Source organism: Fundulus heteroclitus, chromosome 21 (genome assembly GCF_011125445.2).
Source record: "Fundulus heteroclitus isolate FHET01 chromosome 21, MU-UCD_Fhet_4.1, whole genome shotgun sequence".
Lineage (NCBI taxonomy): Eukaryota > Metazoa > Chordata > Actinopteri > Cyprinodontiformes > Fundulidae > Fundulus > Fundulus heteroclitus.
In genome coordinates this window covers 37,926,430-37,954,069 of record NC_046381.1, presented here as the reverse complement: position 1 = coordinate 37,954,069, position 27,640 = coordinate 37,926,430, and the positions used below count along the sequence as shown (strand labels likewise).

The 27,640-nt window shown below is 49.0% G+C and overlaps 1 protein-coding gene across 4 annotated transcripts; it reads right to left on the bottom strand.

Moving 5' to 3' along the window:
- Positions 1-3: 3 nt before the first annotated feature.
- On the bottom strand, positions 4-27,640 carry epb41l3a (erythrocyte membrane protein band 4.1-like 3a). 4 transcript variants are annotated; one of them, XM_036125635.1, is made up of 26 exons: positions 27,601-27,640; positions 21,718-21,788; positions 21,463-21,642; positions 21,223-21,327; positions 20,964-21,006; positions 20,804-20,879; positions 20,595-20,716; positions 20,270-20,366; positions 20,105-20,192; positions 18,182-18,223; positions 17,585-17,737; positions 17,141-17,238; positions 16,890-17,065; positions 13,802-13,906; positions 11,352-11,473; positions 11,059-11,106; positions 10,938-10,967; positions 9,951-10,151; positions 9,278-9,664; positions 6,121-6,216; positions 5,163-5,240; positions 4,147-4,191; positions 3,427-3,525; positions 3,083-3,163; positions 2,595-2,716; positions 4-1,689 (listed from the first exon to the last, which is right to left on the bottom strand). In XM_036125635.1, exons 1-25 carry the CDS (start codon positions 27,623-27,625, stop codon positions 2,606-2,608), a joined length of 2,679 nt encoding a protein of 892 aa, XP_035981528.1. In that variant the 5' UTR covers positions 27,626-27,640; the 3' UTR covers positions 4-1,689; positions 2,595-2,605. The 4 variants fall into 4 exon arrangements, with proteins under 4 accessions (XP_035981528.1, XP_035981529.1, XP_035981530.1 ...); XM_036125636.1 differs by lacking the exon at positions 9,278-9,664; XM_036125637.1 differs by lacking the exon at positions 9,278-9,664 and having other exon boundaries at positions 9,963-10,151.

Below are 27,640 nucleotides of genomic sequence, written 5' to 3'. Positions count from 1 at the left end.
CCGTTTGTTTCTTAGTTTTAATAAAGTTCAGATGGTAATGAGACAGAGGTGAAAAAATAAAACTGGACACCAGGGGGCGTGCTGGTTGAGCCTGTCTGAGGTTACAAATCCAGAAATGAGCTTAAGTGACCATGAGAACAAAACCAGAACCTTCAAATAAAACCCGTTTTTCAGATTGACTCAAAGCTTTTCTCCAGCTCCAGGTGAGTGCCGGGGTCTTCTGAGGGTTTCCCAGCATCCTGTTCCACCGAGCAGGTTCAGCATATCGGGTTTCTTTGGGCTGAACTAACACAACATGTTAATGAAGCTGGTGGTGATGTGGTGACTCTACCTGTGCATGCTCAGGTAAAACAGGGAGCTGGAGGAAAAGGACCAATCAGACTGAAGAGGCTCAAAGGAGGATGGGAACGGATGTGTTCACCACGGCACCAAATTACTGTAACATTCAGAGTCTGCAGACGCCTCCTGTGATCCATCAGTCTGAGCCTTAGGATCTGAAGAGGTAAAAGCATTCAGGCCAGCAGGGGGCGCCACCCAGGCCAGTCTCCACCATCCAGACTTGTTACAAAAAAGGCTTCTGGTTGGTTTGCTGTGCCATCGACCATTGACTGATGACTGATTACACACAGTGAGCTTAGTGAGCTCAGCTATGTGTTGGTTTGTGGTTCTAAGTGATCATGTGATTATGGAGCAGCTGAGATCTGCTCACAACGATTTAACGGATCTTCCATTGTTCAATCTCACCTTCAACCTCATGAAAGACTACAACCGGTTACCGTGGTGACAGAGCCAGGTGATAACCAGCATCAGTTACCGTGGTGACAGAGCCAGGTGATAACCAGCATCAGTTACCGTGGTGACAGCCAGGTGAAGTGTAAACAGCTGATGCTGAGCTGAAGTTACCGCAGTAAGACTCTGAACCTGCTGAGGACGGATCCAGAGTCCAGTTGGTTCTGAAACCATCAGGTTTCGTTCTGGAGGCTCAGATGTGGTGAGAAACGTGTGACAAGGAGCTGAATCAACAACATAACAGGTTAAACTGGTTCTACATGAAGGTGTTACTAACTGCTGAAGACTTCCTGCAGAATTTCAAAATAAGAGTCCATCTCAACAGCTTCCTGTTCTGAGTTGGGCTTTTATTTCTCTGAAGCAAAGTTCAATCCAGCGTTTAATGTCGCAGCAGTAGACGGAGTTAAACCTCTTCCTGCTGAGACGTCAACGCCGGGACCTGGAGATCCCTTCGTCTGGGGTCTATGGCACATCCTGTTGCATCATGGGTAAATACTGGGCTGAGCTGTGCAGGCCATGGATGGAGGCAAGAAGCAGAGTTTCACAATAAAAGCTTCTCAGCAGATGTGGCAGGTTAGTCCAACCGTCACAGTCAGGGGCACACCTGAGTCAGTCAGCCAATCAGCTTCCTGAAGCGGTCAGAGGTAAGGTGGGCGTGGGGGTTTAGGTGGGGCGGAGCTGCTGCTTAGATTAAATACTTGACAGCGGTCATGTGATGTAACGCAGACCTCCTGTCCGTCTTCTACTACGGCATACTGTGGAAGTGGGCATGCATTCATGTAGTGTGAGTCCTCCACTCCAGTCAGGGTCAGAGTCCTCGTTAGCATCCGCAGGGTGTTTGTTGGCTCTGGCCTGTGGACTCAATCTCCCATAATGCAGCAGAGGCTTCACCATTCAGTCCTGAAAGAAAGAGACAGCAGTCAGACGGAGAGACAGGAGAGGTGGGAGAACAGAGGAACATGCAGACGTGCAGATCAGCAGCTTGTTGGAGACAGTTTCTCATTTCCAAGCTGAACGAGGAGCTCTTGGTTCAGACTGTCGCTCCTACAGCTTCACTGTAGGTTTCACCGGTTTTCAGTCCTGAATTTTGACAAGTTTTTGGTTGTTACCGCTGTTTTTACATAAATCTGCTGAGGTCTCCTTTTGTTCTCAGGTTTTAAAGGTGAAGTTAAATAGTGGAAGAAAAACAACCCTGAGCTGGAGTTGGACCTTTTCTCAATACGGACAGCTTGTGTTTAGCAAAGGAACTGCAACAGGACCAACAGACATCATGCATGAACCATTTAACCATGACAGAACAGAGAAGGCACTCATGGTCGGCATGCGAACATGCAGTGAATGCCAGGTGCAATCTGGGTGTTATAGCGCCTCCTGCAGGCTCTAGGCTCCTCCAGGTGTGTTACAGGAATGGACACTTTGGAGAGGAGGAGACAGTGAGCCTGCTGATGGTGGACCAATCAGAGGGAGCGACCACCAGCTTCAGGTGTGGTCAGAGGACACTTTCCTGGGAACAGGTGAGGAGTTCAGCTCAGATGAACGCTAATCCTAAATTTCTGCTCAGACACACAAACAGCACCTCACTGCAGGTGAGCATGTGGGGGTGGAGCCAAGGCATGATATGTAACTATGATGAGGGCAGAATCAGGCTGCGTGATTGGTTGAAAACACATCAGTGTGCATGTTTAACCAATCAGAACATCAGGCCATGCAAGCACAGCGGTCTGAAAGCTGTCATTTCTCAGTCAGCCAATGAGCATTCAGCCGTGGTCCCACCTGACAGGAGCGGACCCAACTAGCCTGGTTACCTGTGACATCATTAATTGATCATGTGATCAGCAGAGACCTCGGTTTCTTTGTGGACAACGACTCTGGTAACAGACAGCTCAGGATGCTGCCTCCGAGCCTCGCTGAGAGCAGCCGCCAGGGCCTTGAAGAGAGACAGGACGGTCAGAACCGGGACCGGACCAGGTCCTGGACCAGGTCATGGTACAGGTCCTGGTTTAACCCAGTTCTGTTACACACGTCCAGCTGGGTGTTTCAGTCCTCAGGACCCCCCATCCTGCAGTTTCCAGGTGTCTCTCTGCTTCAACTCACCTGGTTCCTGCTGGACTAATTAGTGTCATCAGGACTTAGACTACCACGCTTCTCCAGGACCTGGACCAACAAGTCCTGGAGGAGGCGGACCAACCAGTCAGGCCTTTGGGTCAGGTGTGTTGGTGCATGGAAATGATTGAAGACTTTGCAGGAAAGTGGATTCTGAGGCTTCAGAGTCACTGATCTGGTTCAGGAATACCTGTTCATGGTCTTCTTCGGTCTCCCCAGAAATGACGATTCTTTTCTCCACTCTGGTTTCTGAGACGCCTCCCTTCACCGTCTGAGGAAGAAGGTGCAGAGGAAGATTACAACGACTGATAAAACACATCAACAGTCTTTACTAGTGTGAATAACAAGCATTAGCTCAATAATGACAGCGTTCTAAACCAAACAATATCCGTCACCCATTTTACATTTTTTATCATTGAAAAGATAGAAAGTCATAAAGCCCACAAGGGAAAGGCAATAGGATGAAACATGAAATAAATCTGCATGTTGTTTTAATAACAACAGGTTGTAAAGTGGGCCTGGCTGTGAGAGTACCTTGGTGATGTGTGTGGTGGTGGTGGTGTTGGAGGTCTCTGCAGTGAAGGTCTGGGAGCTCAGCAGGACACCCATGGGGGGCTCAGAGTCCGCCTGACTCTGAAACACATCAGAACAAAAACCGGCCTCATGAACCATGAGCTCAGGTAAGCTGGTCAGCTGCTGAGGAACCAGGTGTCTACAGATGGAGGTCTGACTCAGGTAGAACCGTGAATCAGGACACTTAAAGGTCCACAGAACCCAGGTTCCTGAACAGTGCAGACCCTCGGTCCATCACCAGATCTGAAACTGGAGACGGTACCACACCCATGAAGACTTTCTCTTCAGAGGGTCCAACATCCAGCCTGTGCTCCCCGGGAACAGGTTCTGGACCCAGGAGTGGACCAAATCAACATTGCATCAATGCAAGTGGGTATGGCAAGCCATTTTGCATTTAATCGGAATGCATGTATCCCTGACTCCTATGTCAGCTACAGATATGTGAGATGAAAGTTTCTCTAAGTGGGAATTCAGAACCAACTCCTCCTGATCTCCAACATATGAAGAGTCATTAGTGGATCTGAGCAGACAATGAAATATGTGACCAGCTCAGCATCAGGGGCGGTCATAATGTTCTGGCTCTTCAGGGTGTCCTGTTCTCAGTTTCAGATCTGCTGGTGTTGATCTGTAAAGGACATTCTGCCTAACCGTAATCATCGAGGTAATAGAAGACGTCCTCACCCCCGGAGCTTCGTAAGTCAGAGTCTTCCTCATCACCGGAACCTCCTGAAACAGACAGAAGGGACCATTTTGTGTTGACATCAAAGGCATCATAGTTGCTTTCTATTCTCTGGGCCACATTTTACAGGCAGAACCAGATCACTGGGATAATGGAGGCTGGGACAGAAGGCTACAGTGGGACAGACATCCATGGGACAGATCCTACTGGGACAACGTTATGGGGGACAGCGGGTTTCAGGGGGATAGGGAGTCTCAAGGGGACAGCGGGTCTCCAGGGACAGTGTGTCTCGAGGGAACAACAAGACTCCGAGGGACAGAAGGTCTCAGGGGGACAGTAGGTCTCGTGGGTCTCGGGGGGACAGCGGGTTTTGGGGGGAAAGCAGGTCTGAGGGGGAACAATCCCTCTGGGACTAGTCTCAGTGGGTTGGGAAGTCTCTGTGGGACAAAGGGTCCCAGTGGGGCAGATGGACTGAGTGGGACAGGAGCTACTGGAACAGGGTATCTGGAGCACGTCTCACTGGGACGGGTCTCTGGGGGGGGGGGACCAGGGTTACCTCCTGCAGAGGTTTGGACTCGTCGGTATCGTCACTGTGGGTGGACCGCTGGGTGGTGAGCGGAGGTAAAGTCGGGGACGGGGAGTCTTCTTCAAATGTCCACTCTCCTTCTTCCTGGGAGTCGTCTGACTCTCCGTCGTCACGGTAACAGCTACTGCTGTCCTGACCGTCATTAGCCTGTCTAACCGCAGCCTCCAGCGACTCCTCCACTGCTGCCTGAGCGAGGACGCTGATGACGTCTTCATCACTGCTGCCCCCGTCACTGACATCATCATCATCATCATCATCATCTTCTTCACTGGGCTCACGTTTACCCATGAGGCCGTTACCATCATCATGGCAGGGCCACTGCTCTGTGACATCATCATCATCATCATCATCATCATCATGAAGGGCCGGCCCAGCTCCTGGTGGGGGGGGCGGGGGGTTTACGGGGGGAGGGCCCACCGGGTTTGGTGCTACCTTATAGAGCTCTGCCACTGCTTGGTCCTGCTCCCTGGACTCTGGAAGGACGAAGACCGTCTCCACTTGCTCAGAAGTCTGAAACAGAAAGGAGACACATTGAGGAGACCAGGACCAACCCCCCCTCCCCCCCCCACCCCCACCGTCCAACTGCATCAGTGTCATCATATTATCTGATCATTTCTGCTGCCTCAGCAGATCCTGGAGGAGCTGAGAAGCTCCCACTGGGAACCATGACGCCCCGCTCAGCCCAACGTCTTCCCAGATCTGGGGTCCACATACCATGAAGCACCTGATGTGCAAGAACCAATGAGGAGGTCCGCTTACACCTGACATTTGGTTCTGGAGGCTGAATCCATAAAATATGACGAAGGTTCTGAATCTAAACAACATTTCTGTTGGCATCGTCATAAAAGGACAGAGAACAAGTACTGGACAGACGAGGACAGGGGGACAGACGATAGACAGACGAGGACAGGGGGACAGACGATGGACAGATGGGGGAACATTGAGACAGACGATGGACAAACAAGGACAGGGAGACAGACGATGGACAGACGAGGACAGGGAGACAGACGTTGGAGAAACAAGGACAGGGAGACACGATGGACAGACAAGTGGAGGGAGACAGACGTTGGAGAAACAAGGACAGGGAGACATACGATGGACAGACAAGGACAGGGGGACAGACGATGGACAGATGAGGACAGGGAGACATACGATGGACAGATGGGGGAACATTGAGACAGACGATGGACAGACAAGGACAGGGAGACAGACGAGGACAGGGAGACATACGATGGACAGACAAGGACAGGGAGACAGACGATGGAGAAACAAGGACAGGGAGACATACGATGGACAGATGGGGGAACATTGAGACAGACGATGGACAGACAAGGACAGGGAGACATACGATGGACAGATAGGGGAACATTGAGACAGACGAGGACAGCACCTTAAGCAGGTTGTGTTCTCTGAAGGTCTCTTGTTCTCTGGCTGACTTCAGCAGAGCCTTCAGCTCAGGAGACATCCCATCGAAGGACGGTTTGGGCTACACAGAACAAAGAAACTGGGATAAAGGAACCAGCAGGAGAACATGGACACATTCAGACTGTGGAACAGAACCGGGTGTCTGTAGCCATGCAAACAGCCGCTCTGGGTATGCAGGGGTTAGTGTTCAGGCTGTGACCAGAACCTAGCGTTTAAGGGTTCTAATACAGGTTCCTCTGTGGTACTGAGGTAACATAGTTGAAACCAGTTTTGAGGTTCAAAGCTTCTGCTGACGGAAACTTCACAGAACCATCTGACAGATGTTAGAACCTGTGGAACCTCTTCATCTGAGTCAGTAACTGTCTGACGACATCTAACTTCCGTTTAAGTCTGACGGTTCTGTCTGGATCATCAGAACAGAACAAAACCTAAAAGTCAGAACACACAAATTCTGACTTTAAGTCCAACATTAAACCGTTTATCTCACTTTATAGAGCAGATATGTGAGGTTCTGTACAGAACATCGTTATTATCTGGGAGGTTCTGTACAGAACATCGTTATTATCTGGGAGGTTCTGTAGCAGAACATCGTTATTATCTGGGAGGTTCTGTAGCAGAACATCGTTATTATCTGGGAGGTTCTCTAGCAGAACATGTGATGTGAGCTGCCAGTCTGGATAATTTAAAGAGTTCTGACCCAGAACTCTCTTTGCGTTTCGGCTAAAACTGTGAAGGAGATCATTCATGGTTCTAATCAACATATTCTCAACAGTAAACGGTCTAATAGTAAGAACCCCTAAGTTATAAAACAGAACAACAATGTCAGGAAAAAGGTTCCACCCATCTAGGACAATCACTCGTCCCCAAGGCTGCTGTTTCCCTGGAGGCTGGATCACCTGTGATGCCCACCCAAAGGCTGCTGGGTCAGTTCTGAGGCTGCGCCCTGTCCCCACCCTGTCCTCTTCCTGTCCCCTTCCTGTCCTCTTCCTGTTCCCACCCTGTCCCCACCCTAACTGCTTCCTGTCCCCCCCATGTCCCCACCCTGTCCTCTTTCTGTCCCCTCCCTATCCGCTTCCTGTCCTCTTCCTGTCCTCTTCCTGTTCCCACCCTGTCCCCACCCTAACTGCTTCCTGTCCCCACCCTGTCCACTTCCTGTCCCTTTCCTGTCCCCACCCTAACTGCTTCCTGCCCCCCACCATGTCCCCTCCCTGTCCCCTCCCTGTCCCCACCCTGTCCCCTTCCTGTCCTCTTCTTGTCCCCTTCCTGTCCCAACCCTAACTGCTTCCTGTCCCCACCATGTCCCCTTCCTGTCCCTTTAAGGCTACACCGATCACAGCCCCCTACCACCAGGGGCTCAGGGCGGTGCCCGGTCCTACGGCTGCATACCGCCAGGCGCCGCTGGGTCCTCCTGGTAAACAAGCTAGCTGTTACATGTGTGGTGTTAAAGTGGACGTGTCGGTTTCTGAGAAATGGAGAAGCTTCAAATAAAGTGAAGGAGACAGAAAACAAAAACTACAAACGCAGAAGAGGAAAACTGAATTGCACCAGATCCAACCAGCCAATCAGAACCTTTTATGCAGGGAGAAAACAAACCAAAAGAGAAATGAAGAAAACCAGCAACAGTTCCCCGGGCTCCATTTTGGTCAGGGAAGCAGGAGCAAAATGGTCTCTGGGAGGATGTGAAGGAGGAGCAGAAGGGAGGTGAAACTGAACACTGGGGCTCCTCACTGCCCCCTGCTGGAGAATAATCAACCAGACATCAAAGACCAGGAGCCTCATGTACAAAGACTAACGCGTCCTCTGCTTAGATGGACCGATATCGTTCTGGCCTGTAACCGCTCCTAAACCCCTAACTGACTGGAATCAGGTGGTTTTTACAGCTGATTGTCCGGTAGAGGCGGTTAGATTGGAGACCAGCTGGTCCTCTTGGTCAAACAAACCTAAGCGGTTCTTCTCCTCGCCTGTGGTGGCACTGCACCAAGAGCCACTGAAGGAAGGAGGCTGGTCAGCAACACAGCGCAACTTCCTTTTCTGCTACAGGTGAACAAGACAGAACGGCAACAGGTTTTATCCCTGTGTGGCAACCGTGGCAGACACGCGTGATTCACCAGTGGGCTCAGTGGGAGCGGAGGACGAGGCAGAGGACTAGGGAGGGGGTCAGGTGTTGCTCAAGGCAGGTAAGGAGGCTCCACAGGAGGCAGTGGCGGGCGACTTCACTGCACTGATGTGGCGCCGACATAAGCAACGTATTTACAAGGTATGAGTACATTTTACCCATACCTTATTCAATAACTCGTATTACTACTCTATTACAATCATATTTACCCAGAATGCCCTGCACCGTATGCCCGGATCTGCCTGACTGCACCCTGAATGACTCATTTTCTGAAACGCTCTCTGGTCCGGTAGAGGTCCTCCTTCTGTGAGGAGGCCTTTAAGGCAGCAGATCTGCAGCTGATTACTTCAGGTACGTCAGGAGAACCGGCTATCGCTCCAGTCTGAGCGTTAATGTTCAGCATTTAACAGCAGCTGGATCACCTCAGGCCGGCTCGGCCCAGATCGGTCAGCGAGGTCCTTCCATCAGCTGGATAGACTAGATGAGTAACTGCAAACACACCTGCAGACTGTTCAATGCTAGCGTTTTTAAAACACCAACAGTTTCACAGCTAGCCTCTAGGTGTGGCTGATGTCCCTCTAGAAACACGTGGATGTTGATCATGGAGGCGCTCACATTTCCCGCCTGATGACCCGGACTCCAGGTGTTCCATGTTTGCAGCGTTTGCAGCGTTTGTACGTGAGGCCCTGGCGGTTTGACCTGCTCAGCAGGATGAGGGTATCTCCTGCTCACCTGCTGAGTCTGCTCTTTTCCTAGCTGCTTATCTCCCAGAAGGTCCTGGAGGATCTCTGACCATAACAGCTGGACAGTCAACCTGAGGTGACCTGTAGTCCAAACGTTTTAACCTTCCAACCCGACCAGACTTTCTCATTCTGATCTCATCTGCCCTCTCTCTGCTGATTGGCTAATCAGGTTCTGTTCAGTTTTACACCTCACTTCCTGCTTCAGTGCTGCAGCAGGACATTGATGTCACTCCTCATGCTTGTTTCCATCCCACCCAGCATACCACTCTGGCCGTGGACGGGGATGCCCTGGGGGCGGGGCTTGACCCGCCCGGCGATGACATCATGAAGACTCCTCCCCCATCCCTGCTGCTTTCAGACGCATAGATGACATCACAGACAGCTGCCGGCGGCTCCAGCGGTGAAGTTGGAGTCTTCACCTCACGGATGGTGACCAGCGGTCCTACTGTGATGACATCATCAGTGGCAGACACTGGGAGGGTTCTGTCAAAGTGGGCGGACCTAATGCCTGCCGTTGGCATGGTGACATCATCTTCGTCCAACAAGGAGCGGACTCTGCCAGTGGTTGTGTCATAACTCCGCCCCACTGTGTAGTGCTCGTCTCTGATTGGCTGTGCAGCAGCTTGGTTTGTCATAAGCCCACCCCCCTCCTGAAGCGGAGAGAAACCAGCCAATCAGGCGACAAGGCCAGAGGTAAAGGTAGAGGACAGTTTATGGTTCCACTGAGGTTCTATCAACCCTCTAATGTAATGGTCTAAAGGTTCTGCTGAGGTTCTGCTAAAACTCTACCGGAGCTTTTCCAAGGCTCTGCTGAGCATTTTAACGGTTCTACGAAGGATCTGAGCACACCTGCAAACAGCTCAACAAACCCATCTGAACACACCTGGACACACCTAAGATTAGGACGTGATCGCTCTGTGTTCTGGACCACCTCACCTCCTCCTCCTCCTCTTCCTCCTCCTCCTCCGGCTCCAGAGGTTCGATCATGGGCGCCTCGTCGGCTCGGCGCAGAGGAGACGAGGCCATCCGTTTCTCCCACTCCGTCATTCCTCCTCCTCCTTGGTCTCCCTCCAGGAAGGAGCGTCTCAGAGCGCTGATGGTGGTCTGAAGGTTCTCCTCAGGACTCCCCAACGTCTCCTATGGAGAACACTAGTCATTCAAATACATTTCTAAAGACTCTGCAGCAAACAGAAGGTCGGTGGTTCGATTCCCTGCCTCGGCAGGTTTAGTCATGGTTTATATCAGACGTGATCAGTGATGCAGGAAAGTTAATTTCTGGATCCAGTTTTTATAAAACAACCACGCTCCTTTTTCACAGGATGAACAGCCACTTTTCAGAATAAAAGCCTGACACAATATTCTGGTGCTGCATGGAGGCCATCGGTAAGAACCGCGGCATGTGGGCTTCAGTCGGTAAACATTATGAATAAAGTTTCCTTAGAACGTGTGAAATGGGTCGGCCCAAACAACCGACCAGAATAATTCTGGGAGATGAGCAGCAAGTAGGGGAAGAAAAGTTCTGTTGGAGAATAAATCAGAAGTTCCTCTGGGGTTCTAAGAAAGACGTTCTCTTGTTATAGGAGAACCGTTCTCTGATGGCAGAAAGAACCTGACTAACTATACAGAACTCTAACAGAACCTGAAATGTCAGCAGGAACAACCGGAACCACACCTGTCCTGCTTTGGGCTGTCAGACTGGATCTGATCAGGTCTCAGTGGGTCAGTGAGGATCACCTGGTCTGATTCTCAGACTGCTGAGGTTCTGACAGGTTCTAAAGGACCGGCCCGTTTCCTCAGCATTGTTGTAAATAATTTGTTGTGTCTTTCTGTTCTCGTTAACTTTGTTTTACGCTACAACTAGAAACAAACGGATGGAACCACCGACCTTCTGACAGACACATCCGCTCTGCCACGGATGTTTACCTGAGTTTTCAGGTCTTCATCCTGATCCGACTGTTGGACAGACAGAAGACACACAGACAGTTTAGGCTAGGTGTGTCCACGGTGGACAGGTAACCTGTATGAGGAGGGGACAGGTGTGTACCTCAGTCACCGTCAGGTCTCCATCAACAGCGGTGTCTGTCAGCTCGGTCTGAAAAGGCAAACAGGAACACGCAGTGATTGGTTACCTTCCAAAGAGATGCATCAGGTATGACCTGCTGGGTTAGGGTGGACAGGTGGGACAGGGTGGACAGGTGCGACAGGGTGGACAGGTGGGACAGGTGGGACGGGATGGACAGGTGGGACAGGGTGGACAGGTGAGACAGGCTGGACAGGTGGGACGGGGTGGACAGGTGGGACAGGGTGGACAGGTGGGACGGGTCAGATGGAGGTTACCTTGGTGTCCTGTTTCTGAGGAGTCGGAGGACTTTCTGGAGAAACTTGTGCAGCTTTGGTCTCCTCCTCCTTCGGCTCCTCTGTCGCCTCCTCCTCCACCAGCAGCAGCAGAACCTCCTCAACTGAAAGGGAGGACAGAACCAGGAGGTTAGACAGGTGTCCTCCCCCCCATCGTTGCTTTATGAGACCCTTTACTGCCACAGCGTCCTAAAAGCATCTCGGTGGTTCGTCCTCCATCCAGCAGATGTTCTGTTTCTCAGCTTTTACTGACTTTCTGTGGACCTCCAGGCAGACAGAAGATAAACCATGAAGCTGCACCTTCCCTTTCATGCCTTCCCCTGAGGCACAGCTGCGTTGCTTATCCTCATCAGTAGAGGGCGCTGCAGATTAAATCTCCCTGAATTCACCAGCTGATAACAGAAGAAGAGTCCACGGAGGACGTGGCCTCCTGAACAACTCATAGGTTTCATTTTTAGCCACTTTCACTAATCCCTCAAGCGTTTACCATAATTATTAATATTTATAATATTATTATTTATAATGGAGCGAAAGTGTTCACTGCCCAGGGACTTAATCACATTCTATTAGCAACAGACACTGGAAACAGTTGCATTTGACACTGTGGATCCCAACATTTGAATTTATGGCTTAGAGCCCTTCATCAACACTCAGGGAACCGGCCTTAATCGCTTCAGCCTAACCCAACAAGACACAAAGGACATTCGGTGTCAGCCTTGACAATATTAAACCCTCCCGGTTCCCTTTTCTGTGGGGTCCCACAAGGCTCAGTTCTTGGGACTCTACTGTTCTCCTTATATTTGCTTCCATGGGAAGACTTTTTAATCTTTAAATGCTCCGGCCCTCCCTCTGTTCCTGTTCTCTCAGGTCAGAGGACCAGCTCCTCCTGGATATGCCGAGGACATAAAGGACGTTTTCTGTGGCAGCTCCAAGGCTGGGGACCTTTCTGCTATTACACATCCGCCTCATCAACGTCTATTTTTAAATCTGCTCTGAAAACCCACATTTTCTCATTATGTTTTGACCCAGCACCACACAGCTCACTTGATCCATTTTATTCCAGCCATTTATAACGTATTTCTGTGTTTTCTTGTATTTGTATTCTGATGTTTTTGATGCTGTACATTTTATCTGGTCAGCGTGGTTTTAAAGTTTGTATAGATAAAGTTGGCTTGTAGAAAGTCTGTCTTACTGCTCTTCCTGTTCAATGACACCTAAAGTCTAAGGGAAATCCCAGCCAGTGCTAACGGTTAGCATCAGTGCTATAATAATAATAATAAACCAGCTAATAACACGAACACTAAAATGTATTTCCTGCGCTCTGAGGTTACTTATAATGTCAACAACAGCTTCTACGGCAACACCATCAGGTCAAAACTGCTTCACAGCCACCGGTTGTCCTCAGAGGTTAAACTCACAGGGGAACATCAAGGGTGGGGGGGTCTGGTGTGGTTTTGTGGCGTTCATGGGTGATTTGTTCAATCGAATGAAACACTTGTGTGAACAAACTGAATGGAATCACTTCATTAACTGATCCGTTACTTCAGTTAAAGTCAGTTCAGCTAGTCGGGAGTGGAACCTCCGCGTTTCGGCACTATCACCATGGCGTCTGTTATAACAAGCTAGCGGCTAAAGCTAGCGGCTAAAGTTAGCTTACACGCCAACCACAGAGTACCGTGCTGCCTCGTTCACAGCGCTAACGGACAAATCCAGCGGTGAGTCGTGACTCAGCCTGTGTTACGGCGTCAACTAACACACCTGATTGGTGCATGGCTGATTTGGGATCAGTAATACTCTGATTTATGTAATACATTTCTGTCTGACGTAACCAGGATTTACGTCTTTTTCAGAAATGATAGATTTTTGATCTAAAGGTTGTATTTTATCATTTTCCTTTTTCCATCTGAGCTGCTAGAACTTCGTAATAAGGGCAGGAGAGTCCCAGAAAGTCTGTCGGACCTTTACTACTCATCTCTAGTCTGATACAGAAAGTACCTTCACGCCTTGGTAAAAACCTCCTGCATGTCGGGGAGATCATCGTTCAGCCAACCACATCTAACAGCTGTAACATCTGTCCCAAGAACATGTTGAAGTAAGAAAGAAAAGCTTTTTATCAAACTTCTGGGAGGTTTGCTGTAGAAAACAGACGCCTTCATCTGACTGCTAGCTCACTTGTTTGCTTGTCCCTGATAGTGGAATAAAACCTTATATAGTTTTACTTTATTTCACTTTTTTTCCTGCTTTGACTTCTGAAAGTTTTAGATGATTTCTATCAATCTACAATAATGATCTCAGACATCTAACAGCAAAGAAGTCATTCTGCCTCAGAAACAACAGCTGACATATTTTAGCGGCCATCTTCCTCAGGTGTTACACTCCAGCAACAGCTCAGCTTGGTTTGCAGCAGCTCCTCTGATTGGTTAGAATCTTACCTGGCTCCTCCCTCCTGTCCTCCATCCTCCTCTCAGGCGTTACTGTGGTGATGAGGTCACTGACAGCGATGGCTTTAGACGCGCCGTACAGTCCTGACCCCATATCTGTGAACACACACACACGGCTGTGATGTCATCACTATGACGTCAGTTCATTCAGCCACCAGAACCAGAACCGTAGTACCGATGTGATGCTCAGCCAGTCCGTTCATCACAACAGCTCATTGCCACGGCAATGGCAAAAACCAGCCAATCAGAGCTCAGGGCACATGCAAAGCATCCTTGGCTGACCAATCAGAGCAGAGGGTTGGTGCCACATGGTCCCTCACATCAACATCCAGATGAAAATGTCTCACAGAATCAAACACTGTGGGTGGGATGCTTTGTGTTCTAGAACGGTTCCACAGGGTTCTACCATGATGATTTTCATCCTGTTAATTTCATGACAAACTGCAGATTTCTGTTCTAAAGGAGGGTTCTTACGGACAATGATGGAGGTTCCTGATACGGCTGACGGCTAGAATAGAGACAAGAAACAAAGACACAGGAGGGCGTGGTCTGGGCGGAGCTTAATTCAGGTGTAAAACCGCTGGAGCGCTGCCTGGGGGTCGACTCAAGCAGCTTTCCAAGCATCCTGGTGTCCCTCCCGTGAGGGATGGTGGGTGGAGCCGGAGACGGGTACATGGATTAAGGCCCTGTCTGTATTAATAGAACAGACCCTATTGTTCCTGCAGGGACATGTTGCTCAGTGAGACATTGGCCAGTTCCACCAACTCATAAGAAAACAGACAATCAAAGCAGAAAATGTAAAGATAGAGACAACAGCACCCTCTACAGCTCATAGCCTCCGTTCAGACAACTTCATTATGGACCAGTTATTTAATTTCTGAAGCTACAAATACCTGCAGATCACCTTCCCTCACTGAACTGAAGAATGTTCAGCAGCCAAAGGATCAGCTGTCAGTTCTTCCCTTAGCCAGAAAGTTATACGTTCACGTGGGTTTTAGCTGAATCCAGAGGTGTAAAGGCAAGATGCAACAGTGAGAACAGCATCATCAACCCTCTGCAGGAAACCTCCTTCATGGTGAAAAACAGCTGAACCACTAATCAATCTCTGTATTTCCCCATCAGTCCGTCTCCCAGCTCTCACCTACAGTCATAAAACATGAATCATGACTAGAAGAAGAAAACGGTGCATCCAAGTATCTGAAATGAGCTTCCTGTATGTGGCGACCAAGCTCAGCCCTACAGATAAGGCGAGGAGGTGCATCATCTGGGGCTCTGTGGGGTCCTCCCCATCAAAAGAAGTCGGCTGAGGGGGTTCAGGAAAACCTTTAGGGTGCCTCCCTGGACGATGCTGGGGCAGACCCAGAGCTCACTGCAGAGTGATGCAGGGCGTTATCATTCCTGTTAATGTTAACACAACTGCTGGAAGGCTTCAGATGGACCTATTTTTAGGTGGAGCCCCGGGGGTCTATATTACATAGACTCGTTACATGTAAAGTGAAATATTTTATTAATAAAACAGTTTATAATAGACAGAAACGTCATGCTTTCTGTCCAGTCAGCAGGTTTCTCCAGGACGGTACCGCCTGCTGACCCAGACTGAGACCGACTAGACCAGGCGTGTCAAACTTATTTCTATACATTTTTATATTGGGCCATTTTGGCTTCATGAAGTCATTAAAAGGGCCGGTTGCTCCTATATAGATGATACTTTTGATTTCATAATTTCATTTCAGTTCACATAGAAATATAAAAAAATGCAAAGTAACTAGCACCTTAGGCCCAATTTATATAATTTATCATGAAAAAAGTTCGGGTGAGTTACTCTTTAAACTCATCATTTTACATTTCTGGTTTGTTTTAATGTGTTAATGTGTTGTGGGGAAATTGACATCTAGTGGCAGGATGCTGTTACTGCACCATTAAAAAAATCATTTGCTACAGGAGTTTTAGCCACTTTATACACTTTAAAAGGATTTTGTCTCTACTTATGACATGATATGCCTTTTTTGGCTCTGAGTTTGACTCATCTGATCTAGAGACTCAGAAAACCTCTGCAGGTAACAGTCTCCCATATTTCACTTTTCAGCATATTTTTCTGGGGTTATAATGAAGGCAATGAATGATGAGGATGAAGGTAACGAATGAGGATGTAGAGAAGAAGTGATGAGAGCTCCTGCTGTACATTAGGATCTTGTGGGACCAGCGGTCCATATTCACAGGGCAGAGAGGAGGAGGACAGGGCTGGACTCCAGCAGCACCAAGCACCGTATCCATGTACGGAGCACCTTCTCTGCCCCTGGGCCATGCGGTGCCCCCGGTACACGTGTTGATGGCAGCACACATGTCTGACATGTGACTGCATCAACACAAACGGCTGACCAAATAGGCAGAGCCAATCAGGATGCAACGGCCCTAAAAAGCTGAGAGAAGCATGAGCTGGGACCAATCAGAGAGCAGCAGCCTGCAGGGTGATGTGCAGCAGTCAGCAGAGTTTCCCAGGATTCAGCAGAGCTCCAAGAGCCGCAGAGCTCTGGTCTACCTGAAAGTGCACGACCGTTGGCTTTAGGCGACACTGTGAAGGCAGGAGAGCCAATCAGAGACGAGGAGGCAGTGGTCCTGGAAGCTAGGGACCAATCAGAAACGGGTGAAGAACATTTTAGCACTGAATCAACCAATCCCTACCCCCCTACCCTTGGAGCCAGGCGGGAGGAACTTCATCCCTCACACAGAACGTCTAACGTCTATAGCAGGGCTCCTCAGCCCTGGTCCCCAGGGCCGCCATCCTCCATGCTCCAGATGTTCTCCCTGGCCTAAAGCCTTATGTACAAACGGGTCACTACCAGGTTTCTACAGAACCTTATGGCAAGCTGCCATCATTTGGACACGTCTGAAGCCTGCAGGACGAGGGCCCTGAGGAGCAGGTTTAGGAAACCAGTACAGTACCAGAACCATGACTGCAGGGTCAGTACTCCTTAAGCAGCCTGACACTAGGACACGGATCAGAACCAGGGTCAGAGGAACAGAACTAATACTGCCTGGTGGTTCCACTGAGACCGGGACTTGGGCTTGGTGACAGTACCTCCATCCAGGCTGCGGCTCAGCATGCTCCTCTTGCTGATGCATCGTGGGAAGTTGGGAGCGGGTCTGGAGATCTGGGCGCTGGCTCTGCGGCTCTGAATCTGGGTCCGGCCGCTGTAGCGGAACTTTGAACCCAGAGACAAAAACTTCTTGGGCGGTTCTTCGGGGGACAAGAGCCTGTGAGACAAATGGCTGTGAGACATCTCCTGTAGGCCATGCTTGGAGATGTTTGGACACCAGACAGTTACTGACCTGAAGAAGGAGTGATGCTCCACGCAGACCTTCCACAGCCTCTTGGCCGCTCGGTGGTTCAGCAGCTTAAAACCAATGATGGACTCAAACTGCTCAAACTGCAGGCAAACACCAACAGAAGCTGTGTTACACCAGCAGGCATGCCTTCCTAACACCTCCTAACAAGACAGCTACCAGTTAGCATCGGCTAACAGCTCCTCTGTAACTCGTTAGCCAACCACATGAATGAATACCACGCCCTTCAAAAGATCAGGTGACCACAGCAGGGCTACAACTCATTACCAGTTTGTTAACACAACTGTTCATTAGCAAGGAATACATGCTCGTTCCCGACTTGGTAACATGCCGTTATCAATTCATTAACATATTAAAAGATTTTTAACAAAGTAAAAGCCTTTTGGTCAGTTTCTTCCTTCAACCTTGCTCTCTGATTGGAAGTCTCACCTCTCCAGGTCGGATTTTGATGTAGAAGTTGTTCCGTTTGTATGAAATCTTCAGGATCTTTGGCCACGAGAACCTGTTGATTCTCAGTCTGTCTCTGTAAACCAGGAGGCCGCTGCTGCACACGCCCAGCATGATGGCCACGCCCTCAGAGTCCTGCAAAGAGACATTTGGAGTCCTGAACATTCAGCAGATTCAGAAGAACCAACACGCCCACTTTGATATTTTAGATGCAGTTTCCTGGAGGCAGGACATCTCGGGGACACCTGGGGGACATTTAGGGGAAAAGTAGGTGAGAGCAGGGGAACACCTGAGCTCAGAACCATGGGAACCGGTCACAGGTGAGGTCCAGGTGAGACTGGGCCGAGATATTGGGATTGGAGCTAATCATAGACGGTAAAACTGGACGGTCTTTGTCTCCTGGGACCACAGAAAGATAGCTGGATTGAGGTGAGACAGTTCCTCAATGGAGTCAAGCGGTTCTGTCTGTTAATGGACTACTGGACAATCTCAGAAGGAGGAGCAGAGAAGGGTTCTGGATAATATCAGAACAGCAACAGCAAGGATTTCTACCAGGATCACCAGAGCAAACCGTCTTACCTCTGACTTAGCAGATAAGCAGTCAAAGCGGCTTCCTGCCATCTAGTCCAAGCAGACAGACAGAGAGACATGTAGTGAGACAGTGAGAGACAGAGAGGAAGATAGAGACAGGTACGCAGTCAGGTGTGGAGAGAGAAAGACACAAGACAGAAAGTAGAGCTCGTCTGAATGTAGAACATCACACAGGAACACTAACAGCAGGAAATACTGGACGTTTCCCACCAGGTTCTCCTAAAAGAGGACCAGACTCTGGTTGGACACCAGAGGGAAGCTCCTATAGGCTGGAGGAGAAACCAATCAGAAGTTCAAGACGCTGCTTAGATCCTGAAATCAGTCTTTGACTGACCCCTGACTGCCAGACAGGGGTTGAAACGTTTTCAGAACTGAGACAAAATCAAATCCTCCAGTTTAAGCCTGTTTGCTGTTGCCATGATTTCAGGCGTCCTGAAGTCATGAATACTTTTCTCCAAAAAGATTTGTTAAGAGAACGTACACGAGAAATACCTGCTGGATTGTTGGGAATGATTGGCATAAACATGTGGGAACCTACTGAAGAAAGATGTCCTAAATGTTTGTTCCAGCTTTTGGGTTCATCTAGATCACTATGTTTACACGCACAAAATCTGACAGTCTGTTAAAATGTATGTATTCAGATTAAATAATCAGATCGTACCGTTTATATGAGCACACAATCAATTAATCCCATCATAATGGGCGTTTCTATGCACCTGGCTTTATTCACACTAGAACCACTCTGACATGCGCAGTTATCAAATTTCCCTAAAAAACCATAGAAGAAGAAATACTTCCGTCTTTGCTAAGCTACAAGAAATCGTAAACAAAGCAGTTTTATATGAGGTTAATTTGGCTGGTCTTGCACCATGTTCTAATTACGGGTTAAACGTTACTGAGTAAGCAACATTTTGAGCTCTTTTATGTTTTCTAATAGAAAGGTTGTAATCGGGACCAGCGACAGTTTTGCTACCCAGCGTCTCTCCATCACTCGCCAACGTGGAAATACGTCACGTTTACATCAGGAGCTCATGTGCACTAAGGTCAGTTTGCCACATTCAGAATAACTTGGTCCTGACAAGCGTTTATAGGAACGTTGATCAGATTATCAGTCGGCATAAACCACTCCTCTCATTCAGATTACTATTTCATTCAGATTGAGATTAATCCAATCATCGTATTCCCATTGGTTTGTTTACGTGACGCTTTTTCATTCTGAGGTTTGGATTCGTGCTGTTCTTGGGATCAGGAATACTCTGCATCAAACAGACGCTGTAAGGGATGAAAGCATGAAGGATATCGGTTAGTATGCTGACCGGTGACCAGCGGACCGGTGCGTCATGGTCAGAGCGGTCGGTGTGCTCAGGTCGGTGGATTTACGCTGATTCTGACCTGATCAGAGGGTTTCAGGCTTTCTGGTGAACTGAGGTGACATAATGGAAAAATCATTTCTTTCCCCTGCAACGCAGATGGATGTTATTGACGGAACCAGAAAGTGTGTCGCTGCTGATTTATTGGAGGGTGTGGAGCTGGAAGCAGATCAGCGGTGGTACTGAAACAAACCGCCAGATCCAGTTGAGAACAACGTTCTGTGAAACCCATCTGAGCCCAGGTCTTAGAGGATGATGCAGAGCTGTAGTCCTGCAGACCCCAACAGAAACACCAGAGCAGAGGGAAGGCTGCACCGGACCCCCAGAAATTCATTAAAACATGTCAGATCAGACAGATGAGGCGCAGGCAAAGGCTGGTCCAGAAAGAACATCTCTGAGAAGATCCAACCCAAACTACACGCAGCAGAGAGGTTCTACAGGGCAGAAACCTTTGCAGTCAGCGCTGATCAGAAGGATTCTTGGCTAAAAACTGCAGATTTAAAGATGATCTCTGATTGAAAGACCCAAGCAGCATCTTTACCTTTGCATGATGCAGGTCCACTCCGTACATGGACAGCGTCTTTACATTTTCCAAGAAGTGCATCTCTGCTTCAGCTGGACTCATCCCTCTGCACACACAGCGACAGATATTAAAACTCCAGAAGCTCACCAGAAGCCACGATGAAGAACACGATGATCCAACAACCTGAGGGTCCTGTGCAGCTCCATGATCTTTGCCTCCATCTCTTTGGTTTGGTTTGGAGCAAAACACAACTCACTGACATAGTCTGGACTGCATTCATCTGGGGGAAAATGGACGAGGGTTAGTGGAAAATGCAGGATCTGATAAAGGTTCAACTCCTCTGAGGGTCCATTGGGGGGGGGGGGGGTTAGAGTCAGCCAGGGGGGTTCAGGGTCTGGCAGGGAATTGGGCCCATTTCAGTAAGATACTAAGGTACTTTTATGTGTTTAAATTAAGGTGTCTCTAATTTGTTTTGGAGTTTTTTTTAATTCTTGCGTATTTTCCTTACCAGGATCAAAGTCCCCGAGCTCCGACTGAACTGTGTAGGAACCAAGGATGGTGTGGGTTGCAAAAGAACAAGGAAGACGTCCAGAAACGATATCCTGTCTGAGCTGCAAACACAGGAAGTACCTGCAGAAAGACAGACATCACCTTCCTCACCAGGTGAAGTATGAAGACATGACTTTTCTCAGATATGATGGACAGGTGGAACCATACCTGGTTAGGTCCTCAGACAACTGGGCCGGGTTCGGAGGGTAAAACTTTACATTAAAGGAGAAGTTCCAGGGAACACCTGAGACATGAAGAACACAATAAGCTCACACAGAAAGGTACGGTGACCTCACCAACAAAACCGACCAATCAGCATCAAACTAACCTCTGACCTGCTTCTTGATCTCCTTTGCGGGATCTAACCAGTTCTGGAACAAGACCCGGGTCAGACAGAGAGGGTCAGTGAGGACAGAGACAGAACCTGGCTGCTTAGTTCAGTAACTGGCAGCACCTGACCTGGGAGTCTGCATCCCAGGTCAGAATGGACTAAACATGTCTGAACACAGAGTGGACTGGGCTTTGAGACGTTTATTCTGAGTGGGTGACGTGGACAGACAGAGGAACGGGTAGAGAACAAGCGGTACCTTGTTGTTGTCGGCGTCTCTGAAGGACAGAGCGAAGTAGTCCTTCTCCAGCAGGTTCAGGTGTTCACAGACCTTCTCAAGGAGCTGCAGACCCCGCGCTCGTTTCTGCACAGAACCATCAACAAACCGCATCCACTACCTGCCGTCTCTACTCATCTGAACCTCTGCTGTCTCATTACCGGCACCACAGGGGACAACATGTCTGGACTGGCCACGCCCCCTTCCTGCCGCCTGTCTCACCTCCACGATGCAGGTGAACAGCGCCCCGTCCAGCAGCGTCACCCTGGTCTGCATGGTCCTGAAGCTCAGCGCCGCTCTGGCAGGAGAGCGAGCGATGCGGCCGTTCGATGACAGGTGACTGCTCGAGTCCTCGGCCAATGAGCTCTGAGCTCGGCTTTGGGGCGGCCCCCCCTCCCCTCCCTGGGGAAACAGGAAGTGATGTCACAATTCACCACAGCGCTGGGGTCAAAGGTCATCGGATGTCAGAGTTGTCACCTGTTTTGGCGTGGAGTGGGCGGCGGCTTCAGGGAAAGACTCCGCCTCTGGGGGCTGGGCTTCTCCTGGCTCTGTTGTCATGGTGATTCACCTGTGGGATGTCACAGGTTAATGTCACAGGTAGACCAGCAACGCCCACGTCTCTGTCACCAGCGTCATAACGCCTGCCGCCATGGTTACCAGCTGCTGACCCCGTCCAGATGTCAGGTGAACGGTTACCACGGCAACGCCAGCGAGGGATTACAGACAGAGACAATCTGATGTAATCTGATTTAGTGAGGATGATGAGGAGAGTCTGTGAGGAAGGCTCTGGGATGAGAGCCGCTGACAGGAAGTCAGCATCTGGTTCTGGACCGACGCGTATTAGAAAGAATCAGAGTGAGGACAGAACCAGAACCACAGGCATCTGCTCAGGACAGAACCAGAACCACAGGCATCTGTTCAGAACCAGAACCAGAACCAGAACCACAGGCATCTGCTCAGGACAGAACCAGAACCAGAACCACAGGCATCTGTTCAGAACCAGAACCAGAAGAACAGAGTTCTATGAGTGGAGGTTCTGCAGATTTTATGGGTTTCAGTGCCTAACTAGTGGACCCTCCAGAACCAACATGGCAGCAGATGACTCTACGACCCGTTTAAACAAACCCCATGTCACCAGAACTCAGGTAGAGGTCCAAAGGAAGGAGAACACGAACGACGCAGCTAAGAACCCAGAGGTCCGTTAGATGTTCCTCAGGGATGTCTTCATGGTTCCGAGAAGCTTTAAATGAAACATGGCGACGGTAGATCTGATGTTTGGTTCTTTAAAGACAGAGTTATGAGAGAAAGAGCCTAATTAATAACTGTTAGCTGTTCTACTGAAATGTTCTGGCTTTCTAGAGGATCCGGTTCTAAATGTCTGAACAGAACTTCTTTTGTTGTCAGTAACTGCTGGTCCACTCAGAGGACTGGAACGCTGTGAGGTTCAATGATCTGGATCAGCAGGAAGAAAATGAATTTTCTCTGATTGAGGGCCAGAATTATCCATACAGGCTCAGGTCTCTTCATCACTGTTCTGAGGAGGTTAACTGGACCTGCAGAACGTTCTCTGAGCCGCTCAGAACATCTCTGACGTTCTGCGTTTCTTCCTCAGACCGTTTTCTCTGCTGGATGAAGCGAAGCCTTCCTCCTCATCCTCACCGCCATCCTCCTCCTCATCAGGCTGCTTTGTTCAGGTGGACCTGATGAAGATGAGGATGCGCTTCATCACCTGAACCAGCTGACTCATCACCTGGCCTCCGAGCCGCAGCAGAAACACAAACCCAACCTATCAGAACCGTAACCGATCAGAACCGGCTGCTTGATACCGGACGCGCCCCGGACGGATCGGTGCCGCTGCTGCTCGGGAGTGTCCCGGGTGCGCGCGCGTGTGTGAGGTCCTGCAGCAGGACACGGACACGCGCAGCGGGCTGCAGCGGGAACGGAACCGCGCAGCAGCGCCGGTTCTGGCTGGGAGGACCGAACCGAGCCCGACCGGCGTCTCGGGTTTGGATCCATCACACCTGCTGAAACAAAGCTTTACCTGTCCTCGTGCAGGACGCTCGCCCTCTTTCCGCCCGGTCACCGACTGCTTTCTGCCCTCTACGTCATCACCTACTACGGCAGAACCTGACGTCACGACGCACGCTGAGCTCAGCTACAGACTCAGACTTTAAAGTTCCGTTCCTCATTTAAAACAGAGTGAAATATTTCAGCCTTTAGATCCTCAGATTCTGATGTTTCTGGCAGCAGAAGATAATAAATAAATAAATTCAGTCTGAGAAACTGCTCGGGGACCATTTAGGGACCCTGGACTGATTCTGCCCCCCCCCCTCCCCCCGCCAACTCCTCCTCAGTTAGGCTTTTTATTTTAATTAGCACAGAGTTGTTACTGAAAAAAGCTTCTTATAATTGAATATGCTTGGTAGTGAACAGGATCATAATGCAGGCTTTTAACTCATTTAGTTAAAGTGTCTAAACACAATAGACAGAAATAGTGATTCAAATCCAGTGCTTTATCTAAGAATAAATAAACAACTGCTTTTATTTTCTTCATTTAAACGTTTGTTTCCTAAAGAAAACCAGACTAATCTGTTTAATTAGAATTGCATGTCCATACTATGTGAACATTTATAAAAATGAATAACAATATAACTTTTTAGTTTAGTTTAGTTTTTTGATTTTTTTGTTTGTTTTGGCCCTCAGGTACATTTGACGGGTCGTTGTTGGGCCACAGGAGGAAGCGTCTGGACGCCCTAAACGGTCTGGGCCGTCATGGAGGAGACTCCTGACTGGACTCCAGAATACACCAGGAGGGGAAAACACAGAAGGTTGTTGCTAAACCTGCTGCTTGTTCACAGAGAGCTGGAGCACCAATCCGCCTGTCCATCTCCCGCTCCATCCTCCCCTCATTCGTGAACAAGACCCCAAGATACTTGAACTCCTCCACTAGGGGCAGCACATCCTCCCCAACCCGGAGAAGGCACTCTACCCTTTTCCGGTTCAAGACCATGGTCTCGGATTTGGAGGCACTGATTTTCATCCCGGCCGCTTCGCACTCGGCTGCGAACCGCTCCAGTGAGAGCTGTAAATCACGCCCTGATGAAGCCAATAGGACCACGTCATCCGCGAATAGCAGAGACGCAATCCTAAGGCCACCAAAGCGGATCCCCTCAACACCTTGGCTGCGCCTAGAAATTCTGTCCATAAAAGTTATGAACAGAATCGGTGACAAAGGGCAGCCTTGGCGGAGTCCAACTCTCACCGGAAACGAGTCCGACTTACTGCCGGCAATGCGGACCAGACTCTGACACCGGTCGTACAGAGACCTGACAGCCCTTATTAAAGGGTCCGGTACTCCATACTCCCGGAGTACCCCCCACAGGATCCCCCGGGGGACACGGTCGAATGCCTTCTCCAGATCCACAAAGCACATGTAGACTGGTTGGGCAAACTCCCATGCCCCCCCCCCCCCCCCCCCCCCCCCCCCCCCCCCAGAATCCGCAGCAGTAAAAGATAAATTAAATAATTTCCCTCTGGGATTATTAAACTATTTCTGATTCTAATCATCGCAGCCTTGAGAGGAATGTCCAGAAAAATCCATCCAGGAAGCTCCAGCAGGAGCAGACTGAGGCTGGACCATCAAGATCCGACATGGCTACAACGTCTCACCTGAGCTGAGCTGGAACAGAACCAGACTGTTGCTCAGGTCCAAAGTCTTAAGATAAGATAAGATAAGATAGTCTTTATTGATCTCACAATGGAGAAATTCACTCGTCACATCGGCTCATACAAGAAGGTGCAGAGTAGGGAAGGTGCATTCAATTATATACAGTGAATCTTCATATATACAATGGATCAGAAAGAATACCAAAAAAATACAAAAAAGGAAATAGGAATGGGCATATGATGTCTCATTTACATTCTTAGTGGTCTATATATATATATATATATATATAAACATATCTATATACTCAAATATATACATATATCTATGCGCCTACTTACATACGCACCTACGCGTATGTATGTGCATATACATTGTATACATTTGTACATACATACATACATACATGTGGGCTGACTTATGTTCAGGTGATGATAGCAGCAGAAGTCACTACATCAGGATTATTGCACGGGTTGTAGGACAGTGTATTAAATAGATTATTGCACCTTGGTTATTGCACATTAATTGTTACAGTTATGGTCACAGTTACAGTGCAGCATTGTAAAATCTGATAACAGCAGGAATAAATGACCTGCGGTAGCGCTCCTTTTTACAGACAGGATGTTTTAGTCTTGCACTGAAGGAGCTGCTCAGCTCCTCTACAGTCTGGTGCAGGGGGTGGAAGGTGTTGTCCATGATGGATGTGAACTTGGACAACACCCTCCTCTCAGCTACTTCCTCCACAGAGTCCAGAGAGCAGCCCAGGACAGAAGTGGCCTTCCTCACCAGCTTATTCATTCTCTTTCTGTCCCGCTCTGCACTGCCAGGAGCCCAGCAGACGACAGCGTAGAGGAGGGCTGAGGCCACCACAGAGTCATAGAAGGTCTTAAGCAGAGGTCTGCTCACTCCAAAGGACCTCAGCCTCCTGAGGAGGTGGAGGCGGCTCTGGCCCTTCTTATACAGAGCGTCTGTGTTATGTGTCCAGTCCAGCTTATTGTTGACGTGAACACCCAGGTATTTGAAACTCTCCACAGTTTCTATGTCCTGCCCCTGGATGTTGACAGGTGAGTGAGGTGGGGGTCTTCTCCTGAAGTCGATCACCATCTCCTTGGTCTTACTGGTGTTTAAGCACAGATGGTTCTTCTCACACCAGTCCACAAAGTCCATGATGACCGACCGGTACTCCAGCTCGTTCCCCTCAGACACACAGCCCACAATGGCAGAGTCATCAGAGAACTTCTGACGGTGGCAGCTGTCCGTGTTGTAGGTGAAGTCCGAGGTGTAGAGGGTGAAGAGAAACGGAGATAGAACGGTGCCCTGGGGGGCCCCGGTGCTGCAGAGTGCCACCTCTGACTGACAGCAGTGCAGCCGCACGTACTGAGGGCGGTCAGTGAGGTAGTTGATGGTCAGTGAGGTAGTAGATGGTCAGTGAGGTAGTAGATGATCAGTGAGGTAGTCTTCAGCCAAAGGTTTTCATTTCATCTGGAAATCACGGTCCCAGAGTCTGGAGGAAGAGAGGAGAGGACCAGAATCCCTGGTGCTGGAGGTCCAAAGTGATTTTTCTCAATCCGTGATGGTTTGGGCCAACATATTTCACCTGATACCATTTAACGTCTGCTCCTGGTCTCACAGCCGGGACTGTTATGATGTTTTCCTGTCGTCATGATGTAAAGCACTTTGAATCGCCTGGCTGCTGAAATCTGCTACAAAGAAACTGGACTGGACTTTAGGCGCCATGTCCACCGCCGGTTCTGGTTCTCTGGGTTTTCTGGAGTCCACAGACAGGAGCATCTCTCTACCAGAACCTTCTGGAGCTCTTCGTGCTTCCTTCTGGTGGCAGGTGAGATGGAGAGGCTGGTTTCAGTGTCTTGAATGATTTCTCATCCAGAGAGCGAAAGATTTCACTGTGAGATCCGTTTAATCTACGAGGTTCTCTGTCTGACATCAGGGAGGACAATACAGAACTTTCTCAACAAATTTTATATGTCTGCATCTGGAACTGGACTTAAAGGACCTGAGAATAATGAATTAAGACATAAAGAACCCTGAGAACCCAAAGGTCAGACGGATCCACAGAGGAGAGGCCAGAGAACACAACAAAGCGCTTTGATCAGAACGTTACTGATGGTGATCCACGGTGCATCATGAACAACAACAGCATCATGTTTTACTGCTTTTAGTGCTTTTTAACTCTAACATCAAGTTTTATTATGTTTGATTCTAACATCATGATTTATTACTTTTTAATTCTAACACCAGGTTTTATTGCTTTAATCTTTTTACTGGAGACCATGTGACCTGAGTGTTCCTGCACTTGAAGCTGACCGAGAACATTTTTCCTCAATTTACCAGTAAAGCAGGGACTTTGATGTAAAGTGAAGGCTGAAAAAGGTTCTGAATTTTATTCTGGGCCAGGGCCAGGGTCAGTTTCAGCACTGAGGTGTCAGTTATTGTTAGGTTAGGGTATAAACTGGTGAAGGTCATAGAAAGCCTTGAAGATGAGTGGAAGTCAAAGGACGGTCCTCACTATACATATTAAACAAGTGTGTGTGTGTGAGAGACTCACCAGTGCAGACAGGAAGTGGTCCGTTCAAACAAAAGAAGCAGAGATGGATTAGTTTGAGCAGCTGATGAAGAAATAATGACGTCACATTTCTTCTTCTTCTTCTTCTGATGGTTTACAGGTACAGGCTCACCTGCGAAGCACCTGAATGCAGACATGATCCCATCCAACCA

Bases quoted from the DNA above. Each gene is read 5' to 3' on its own strand.
- epb41l3a (XM_036125635.1), bottom strand. From the start codon at position 27,625: ATGTCTGCATTCAGGTGCTTCGCAG. The intron at 20,717-20,803 runs GTATGGTTCCAC...GTCTTTCTGCAG, and splicing joins TTGTCTGAGGACCTAACCAG to GTACTTCCTGTGTTTGCAGC. The intron at 17,066-17,140 runs GTCAGTAACTGT...TTTGTCTCACAG, and splicing joins GAGCATCACTCCTTCTTCAG to GCTCTTGTCCCCCGAAGAAC.